General features: G+C 32.8%; 1 protein-coding gene across 2 annotated transcripts in view; it reads right to left on the bottom strand.

Annotated features, from left to right (window-relative positions):
• The window catches only part of tp73 (tumor protein p73), a 75,815-nt gene that overhangs the window by 64,296 nt on the left and 1,519 nt on the right, over positions 1-10,000 (bottom strand). For both annotated transcript variants that reach the window (XM_056463082.1, XM_056463081.1), the window contains exon 2: positions 7,170-7,314. In XM_056463082.1, the coding sequence (XP_056319057.1) occupies positions 7,170-7,314 (145 nt within the window). The remainder of the gene's footprint in view (positions 1-7,169; positions 7,315-10,000) is intronic.

Raw genomic sequence — 10,000 nt, forward strand, 5'->3', positions numbered from 1 at the left:
GAATAATCTATAAGTGCATTTGTGCATCATATAGTTCAGTTATACTGTAAGTTTGCTATTTCGCAGTTTGAATCAATTTAGTATCTATTGCAAATCATTTACAAATGAATGTAGTACTATAAATGCTATATAACTCAAAATAATAAATAATTATAAGAATTGTTAATAATAATTTAAATAAATAATAATTTATCAAATAAAATAGAAGTAACAGAAATTAAATCATATTGATAATAATAATAATACCAATGATAACAACAACAATAACTTAAATAATAATAATTTATAATATTAAATTAAAATATAGAAAATAAAATTAATTAAAATAAAATATATGTAATAAAATATAATAATTTATAATACTAATAATCTAAATAAATAATAATTTGTCAAATAAAATAAAATTAAATAATATTAATAATAATACTTAATAAAGATAATAACAATAATAACAACAACTATTAAAATAATAAAATTAAATAAAATTAAAATCATTTATAATAATAAAAATAAATGAACAAAATAAAAGTAAATAAAATAAAATGTATGTTATAAAATATAATAATTTTTAATACTAATAATTTAAATAAATAAAAATAATTTTTCAAATAAAATAAAAGTAAACAAAATAAAATAATATTAATGATAATACCTAATAATAATAATAATGATAATAATAATAATAATGACAATAATTTTAATTAATAATATTTTAGAATGACAATAATAAATAAATAAAATAAAAGTAAATAAAATAAAATATTATTATTAATAACATTTAATAATAAAAAATAAATATAATAACAACAATAATTTAAATAATAATTTATAAAAAGAAATAAAATAAAAGCAAATAAAAATACTATTTATATTATAAAATATAAAATAATTTATAATAAAAATAATTTAAATAAACAATAATTCATAAAATAAAATAAAAAGAATAATATAATAATAATAATAATAATAATAATAATAGTAATAAAACATTTTATAATAAAATAAAAATAAATCAAATAAAACAAGTCAATTAAAAAAAAATACAAATAAAATAAAGTAAAAGTAAATAAAATAAAAGTAGTTTCAAGTCTGGCGACGAGCAAAAAAATTATATTCCTCCTATAAAATCAATGGAATCGCTGCAAATCTGCTCACCTACCGTGCTGTAGTAATGAGGCAGGTCACCGACACACAGCATTGTAGCAATCCCGCAAGGCAGGCAAAAGACAGGGGATATTCTCCCACCGGTCTGGTCATGTGACCTCCCCGAAAATACAGGTGACTTGTGCAATTCTCAGTCCTTCACGTCTCGCCCCTTCGCTTCAGACGCTCTGAATGAAACCAACTTCTCACAACAACTCCAGTAAAAGAAACAGATTTTCTGATTTTCCGCCAGTTCTACTTGCCCTGTCAGCTTCCAGATGCAGCTAACAACAAATCTCTGGCCCCTCCCACTTTCTGGCTTCATGACTATTCATTAACTAAAAAAGCAGGTCTAGGCTTGCCTGCTTCTCTTTTGGCCTGGACCATTTTTATTTGCAATGGGGGGGATGGATGGATGGTCAGACTGGGATTTCAAATTTGCTAATTATTTTCTATTCATTCACCATCTTGTTATGCTAGACCTCACAAAAGATAGATTAGCAACTGGCTGGAGCAGTTTAAAAGCCAAAACAAACAAATCAATATATTCTACAACAACACTTGTCCAAGTCTAAGGTGAAGATCTCAGAAAAAGACAGAAAATCCATATTTCCTAGAACAAGATATTTTGCAGGATTATGAAACCGCTGATGCAGAGACTCACAAATATAGACATTGCACAACATATAGATCTCAATAAACCTATTAGACTACATGTATCGCCTCTAAATACATTTTTGAATCAACCTTAATGAGTAATGACCCAATCAAACTCGCCAACATGATTTGACCAAGTAGGACATGTTCCTAAATGAACATCTATGTTGATCCTGGAACAACATTTCAGTCAGCCAATCAGAATTAAGGGGTATGTTTGTAGTTTATGTTAAGTTTAGGCTTATGGTTAGTTTTATGCACTTCCACATGATTGTTATCAAACTACCGTTCCCCTCTGATTTTGGCAATAATTTACAGTTAATGTTGGCTTTAGTAGTAGGGATTAGGTGTGGATTACATTTTCCAACAAAAATGATCTTTCAGGATCAACACAGATGTTAATCCAGGATTGCATCGTACTAGCCAAAATTATGACGTGCTATCAAACTTGACAAATGTATTGTAGCCCGTCTCTGTTGCAGTATCACCTCAAAAATAGTAAAAAAGATATGTTTTTTTTTTTTCGCAAAACATTTTTGCAAAAACATGCTGCCAAAAAAGTCTATAATTATTCAGGACTATCTTAAGCTAGGCTTTTCATCACTCAGTGATAATCAGATTTTGCGAAACAAAATTGAAATAAAAATCTCTTAATTCATAACAAAAGTTTTGGGCTTGTACGAAAAAGGTTTAATGTGAAAAGTGGAAGATGGAAATGCATTTGCTGAATAAACTCTACGTGACTGCATTATGCTTGCCTTTTTTTTACTGTTGGTTGCTAGGTTACCAATACTACAGTCAGCGACTCTGATTGGGCATTCACACCAGATGCACCTTGTGCGAGTAAGGTCGTACTCACACTAGGTACAGTTGCCTTGAACTGTGCCAAAGCGCGATTGTCCACCCCTCCCCTCTCCCCCTCGCCCTGCACTCACACTGCTTTTAACCTACCGAACCTGAGCACGCTTATGTCATCGATGATGTTCAGTTTAACAGGAAGACAAGCACTTTTGCTCAGCACAGTGGACATTGCTTTAGTTCTATCATTTATTTATCGTTGTCTGGGATGCCATGAGGCACAGTCAAATATTTTGCCGAACAGATCCACAACTTGCACTCAAGTAATTAAATTATCATAAAAGTCCTCATGCTGCAGGTATTAGGAGATTTGCTGAAGGTGCAGCTGACATACAGTGAGAGGTTTGCATCTTTAATAAACTATGACAGTTCCCGTTCATTGAAAAGTAAGAATGATTCATAAATCTATATGAAGCAGTCCCTTAAAAGTGATGTCGCGTCTTCAGATTTGTGCTCACGCCCAACCGAACCGCCATTTGGCACACCTCTTCCGATTGGGCCAGGGCCAGCCAACTGAACCGCGCCTGAGCCCAATTCGGAGCCCTCACACTTGTCAAAGGAACTGGGAAAATGAACCCGCCTAGGTAGGGTTCGGATAGCATAGTGTGAGTGCACCCTAAATCACGCTATTCACGTGTAATTAGATGCTTGAAAATTTTTATTGTACTTGATTCTTTCATATGTGCAGTTCGCTTCATTTGTGCATAAAATTCACATCCCACCAGTTTTGTTGACAAATAGCTGACATGGATTTTGTGGTTTACGTAATATGGAAGACTGAAAAATGGCATGTAAATGGCATGGCACCAACTCCTCCAAGAGCTGCAGCTGGATGATGGCCACTACTAGAGCAAGCTCCTGATTGATTAATGCAGGGTGAATTTTTTCCGAAGTTCATATTTTAAATTTTTTTAATTCCTGTGAGGTGACAGTGTTAACCACTGTGATTAATGAAGTATAATAAACTAAAATAAACATAAATATATATTTTTTAAAAAATTAAGTTACTAAATATTTATATTATTATCATTATGTATGTAGTTTAACTTGATTTGCTAAAATAGATAAAATAAAATAAAAACATTTATTTAAAATTTAATAAAATGTAGCTATACAATTACAAAAAACACAAAACCCTCAATTTAAAACAAAAAAAGAGAATAGAAATAGAAAAATTTAAACTAAATCAAATGATTAATAAGGGAAACAACTATGTTTCAAAGATATTGAAACATTACTGTCCTCATTACTCAATTAAATGATTAACTAAGAGAAAGCATTAAAATAAAAAAAGAATGAATACATTACATTTAGCCTCATTTGTTGTACTACATTAATCTATGCACATTTAACAGTTCAATCTTTAATAGTAACTTTTTTCATGACTTTACAATCATTATGAGAATCACTAAATATTTAAATTTAAAAAAACAAAGTACTAGACTTTCTTTCCACTGAAAAAAAACTTTTATATTGATTTATTTTGAGTGTATGTGGTGATCGAGTGTGTCCACTGATCTCTCCTGCTCGTGTTTCCCGGCTGGTGTGGCCCATATGGGAGGCAGGAGCAGGTGTCATTGTTCCTGCCTTGGCTTTTCTCTCTAATTAAAGCCTCACACACAGCCTGAAGGGAGGGAAAAAGCAGCACACGAGAGGGAAACCAGGGATTGAGGAGGGAATCCGGAAGGATAAGGAGGGAAATCCAGAAACCAGTTTGGCACTATACACTAAAAAAGATTCATTGAATTTACTTAATTGTTTTAGGGTACGTGGTTGCAAACAATTTATATGGGCTGAATTTAAACAAACAAATTAAGTTGAACATTACTAATTAAATTTGTTTGTTTAAATTCAGTTCATATAAATTGTTTGCAACCACTTACCACAAAAGATTTAGTAAATCCAATTAACCTTTTTTTTTTTCAGTGTAGGTTGATAATTTTTCATTTATAAGAGAATTTTTACATGATGTTACTATATTCTAACCCAGGGGTTCTCAACCTTTTTCACTTCTGGGCCCACGACATTTTTTCTTAAACTGATTGTCTAGAGAAAATGCTTATTTTAAACCTTTATTTATTAGCAAAGCATTTATTTTGCTTATACTATTATTCTTATTTTTTTTTACAAAATTATTATATATACAGTATATATATATATATATATATATATATATATATATATATATATATATATATATATATATAATTAAATATAGAATATATATAATAATATATGTTTTATTTATTTTTTAAAAACACACATAGATTCAAAGCTCCTAAATTAGTCAGGTATTTTTTACAACTGCAGAGTATTTGGGCCTTTTCTTTAATAAATGAACCTGTACAGGACAAAGATGAAAAAAAGCTGCTGCTTTGAATTGGATTCACTACTATTCATCTATTGATCGTATCCATTAAAACTAAACAAAAAAGTCAAATACAGTAAAAACACTCTAAGTCTGTTAATGACATCGATCTGAAGGCGGTTGGGTTTTTAGGATATTACTGGAGTTGGCTGACAGTAGTGAACAGCTGTTTACTAAAACCGAGTCTCGCTAGGTCCTCCTGTATGGCGCGCGTCCTTTATAAAACACTCACACTCACGTTATAAAACCCTAATTTGGATATTTTAAAGAGTCCACACAAAGAGAGCACGGATAGTTTGTGAATCAACAGAGATGTGCGACTCTGATACGAGTCGCAGACGTGAGGCACGCGTGAACTGGTTATAACTCTAATCATCGTTACCTTTACATTTGCGTGATGGTGTGCTTTATACAGCTGAGCATGTAGTCCTAGCTGACTTGTTTATTAATGAAATCAAATAATTAGAGTACAATAATTAAGTTAGTTTTAAGCTATCTCGCGGCCCACCTGCAGGATCGCTGAGGCCCACTAGTGGGTCGCGGCCCACCGGTAGAGAATCCCTGTTCTAACCAGTGCTGGGCAAAAATTGATCGCATCCAAAATAAAAGTTTGTTTTGACATCATTTAAGTGTGTTTATAGTGTAAATTTATTATGTAAATATAAATACAGACATGCATATACAGTATTTGAGAAAATTGTTTTCGTTCCTTGGTTTTTCTTCATTTTACATTTACATTACATTACATTTAGTTGTTCGTTGGGTTAAAGAGGAAAAGGGGCTTTTAGACATCCAAAAAAAGCGCTTACTCTATTTCTCTCCCAGTTAAACAGACACTAATTTCATGTATTTCGGGAGTGGGCATTATGAATCAACATGTTGTAAATCCAGCAGTCAGAAGACTAGACATTGCAGCGCCAATCACCCATCATTTATCAAATAATATGATCATTGTTTACCTAATTAGACTAATTAGCTTAAATATACGAAATACATGTGTACAATTAATGGTAAAGGCTTCTCAACACTAAACAACCAGCCACTAAACAAAGTTCCGAACTTGTACACCGAGGCTAATACCCAAGCACACTGGTTTAGCTATGGCTGAGACTATTAACTAAGGGCTGTTCACGCGCAAGTTCGTTTTTTCCAATGGAGGAAAGCAGCTTGCACGTGGTGCAATTCCCTCTTTGGATTTGCCCTCTTGCCAAGTGCACCTAGTTAAAAGAATGCCGTGGGTGTACCGCGAGTCACGTGACAAGAACTGGCCCGGTCAGTTTACCATTAATACACATGTATTACTTTGTATGGAATATACACATTTCTATTCTAAAGAGAGATTTAAAAAAAAGAAAAATACCAAACAATATTATAATATAGTTGTTTAAAAGTGCCTTTCAGACAGAGGTTACAGCAGTCTTTGACTATATTTGTTCTCTTTAAAAGGGAAATACTTAGCTAATATGTAGCTTAGATTTACATTAGACAAATACATTTATCTATTTATTTAATTATTTATTTATACAGTACTGTAAAACACAGAACTACACAAAAACCTAAATAGGGTTTCGCTATTTTGGTGAAAACCTAATTTTTTTCACGACAAGATTGACATTTACATGGAATTACTCACTTTTAATAGATTAAAGAGATAAATTGTCTGGGTTGGTATTGTATATTACAATATAAAAGCCACTACATTTTCTGTTATTTAACAGGATTATTTCTCTATATATTATTTATTATACATTATATTATTTAAAACTACTTAAATGTCAATAAAAGTCACGTTGTTAAACTGAGTTTAATTTTCAACATCAAAAGTCAACAGAGCAGAGATCAAGCTCCCATAATGCAATTCACAACCATAAATAAAGGAAAACACGTGTGGATCACAAAATATGAAAACTGTTAATTAACCGATTTTTTACAGTGTACATATAAAAAACAAAAAAAAAAAAGTAAAACTCGCGAAAAATGCAATAAAACACAAAAAACCTGCAATACAAACAATTTAAAAACGCAATAAAAAAACTCACGTCAGCTAAAGTGTTTAAAACTTACGTGTTAAAGACTTAAATGTATGTTATTTTCAAAGTTATTTAAAGCATTCGTGTGTGTTTTTTTCTCAGCGTGCTCTTACCATGACGTTGTCGTTCATGTCCCTCATGTCTCTCATGTGGTAGACGTCCATGCAGACCTCAGCGCGGTTGCCGGGCAGGCTGCTGGAAGCCCTGTCCCCTGAGTGTCCCGCCTGAGGAAGCTCAAAATACGTGCTGTCGGGCTCACTGGAACAACACAAAGATGTGCTGCGTCAATCACTGCTAAATCATCAACATTCGAAACAATTCAAACATAAAAGCTTTGTAACACACCTGTAAACCTTGTTATTCAGAACATAAGCTGCACTCTATTGTGTCATTTTGTAAATTGATTGTCGCTAATATGAAAATGAATAAGAAGATAATATAGGGTTGTATAGAGAGTTACATTTGAGCAATTCCAGCATTATGGATGTATCATTTGCAGTAAATCTTAAAAAATGTATTCACATAGAGAGCATTTGTGAACGTTGTATTGAAACATCTGTTTATATTTTCCAAAACACTAACCACAGAGTTATAGGGTCAGAAAAATATAAATCTGTAAGCATTGTTTAGATTTTAAATGAGGAAAATAAACATGCCCTATGCATGTGACCAAAAAAGTTAGCGTGTTTACAGTATACAACTTACTTTGTAGAAATTCCGTAAATTAAACTGCACAACCCAAAAGAAATAATGCTGATCAAAAGGATGAGAGTTGGCTATCGATAGAACAAAAATGATTGATTTTATTTTAGTTGACATTTTTGCATTTATGAGAGAAAATCTTCGTTATGGATGTGACTTTCTCCGTTCTGGGCTGCGTTTCCGAAAACCATCTTAACCAACTAAGGCTGCAAGTTGCTGCAAACATAGTTCGTTGATTTCAGGGGCGCCTGCAGGATTTTATTCCAAGGTACGCACAAATCCAGCACCGCCCTGCCCCCTTCCCCAATCATGTCAAGAAACACAGATGCTTACTGTCAAAGGTTACATTATTTAAGGCCATTCGTTACGACATAATTAGTTTCCTTTTTAATTGTAATATTTCATTGAAATCTAAATGTCATCAAATCACATCAGCACCAAGGAAAAATCAGACGCTCAGGATGTAATCTTTAAAATTATGACATATTAAAAAAATTGCAAATATATGACAGAAGATTGTGGTACAATACAATTAGTGAAGCATTAATTAAATACTTATTTGACCAAAAATCATCCACACGCACAGTTGAGTAGTGGCAGGGCTCAAACTAACATATAATTCGTATATTTTTCTTGGAAAAACATATCATTTTAAAACAAATATCGTATATAGTTTGTCTCTTTGTTTAAATATGTTTCTTGGTCAGTTATCTTCTAGATAAAATAGCCTTGAATGGTAGCCGTTACATGCGAGGGGGCTGCGCAGCAGCTGGATCTGATCTGTCTGATAAAAGAGACAGTTTCCCCGGCTCAGGTGCTGATGAGACTGCGGTCTCCGTGTGGGGGATCAATATTTGTCTCATTAGTTTTAGGCCTTTTGGCAAATGTCTCAATTAAGTTTATCTGTTTTAAAGAGCATTTACTCATTTTTTTAACAAGTGTTTTTATTAGTTTTATTTTCCAATAATTACCAAAGAACACAACAATAATAAAAGCAACAAGGAATAAGCATTATAATACAAAGAAAAGAATGGATATAATAATTAAAATAAAGAAAAATAGACAAGAAAAAAAATTAAGAAAAAAAAATGTTATTAAAAAAACAATTAGGGCATAAAAATGGTTTCAATGAAAATACAAAGAGTCAATAGGGGTAGTGAACATTTTAAGCATCAGAATCCGCATGTGTTTACATTACTGGAATCACATTCACACACACACACACTCACACTACGGCCAATTTAGTTTATTCAGTTCACCCATAGCGCATGTCTTCGCACTGTGGGGGAAACCAGAGCACCCGGAGGAAACCCACTCCAACGAACATGCAAACTCCACACAGAAATGCCAACTGACCCAGTCGGGACTCGAACCTGCTAACCACTGAGCCACTGTACGTAAATGACTATTACTGACAGTCATTTAACTCAAGTACATTGTAATTGCTCTGTGTTAATGTTCTTTAAGAAAAAACTCATCTAAAATCTATTGTCTTAGATAATACAAAATATAGTTTTAAAATTCCAAAATTCCAGTATTATATCAAAATTCCTTTAATTCAAAGGAAGCAAAGTGCAGTTTAAATTTGTCAATTATTTTCCTGCTTTGACTCGTGATTATGGGTGACATGGTGGCTCAATGGTTAGCACTGTCCCCTCACAGCAAGAAGGTCGCTGATTTGAATCTAAACTGGGTCAGTTGGCATTTCTGTGTGGAGTTTGCATGTTCTGCCCGTGTTGGCAGGGGTTTCCTCCGGGTGCTCCGGTTTCCCCCACAGTACAAACATATGCGATATAGGTGAATTGAATGAACTAAATTTACCCATAGTGTATGAGTGTGTGTGTGAATGGGAGTGTGTATGGATGTTTCCCAGAACTGGATCGCAGCTGGAAGGGCATCCGTTGCGTAAAACATATTCTAGATAAGTTTGCGGTTCATTCCGCTGTGGCGACCCCTGATAAATAAGGGACTAAGCAGAAGGAAAATAAATGATTGAATAAAAAACAGCAATAGGGTCACTTGCAAGGTAAATTCAACACATAATTATTATATATTTTAATCATAACAGTTTGTTTTATGCATTAATGACAGTAATTAAACTCTGATTCTAAAGTATACCAGTATACCATTACTGGGTGGTTGCTAGGATGTTCTGAGTGGTTCCTAGGCAGTTGCTAGAGTACACTGGGTTGTTAAATAGCAAGCCTCATTTACATGTTTGATCAAATCCTAATACTTAGCA

Source organism: Danio aesculapii, chromosome 8 (genome assembly GCF_903798145.1).
Source record: "Danio aesculapii chromosome 8, fDanAes4.1, whole genome shotgun sequence".
NCBI classification, from domain to species: domain Eukaryota; kingdom Metazoa; phylum Chordata; class Actinopteri; order Cypriniformes; family Danionidae; genus Danio; species Danio aesculapii.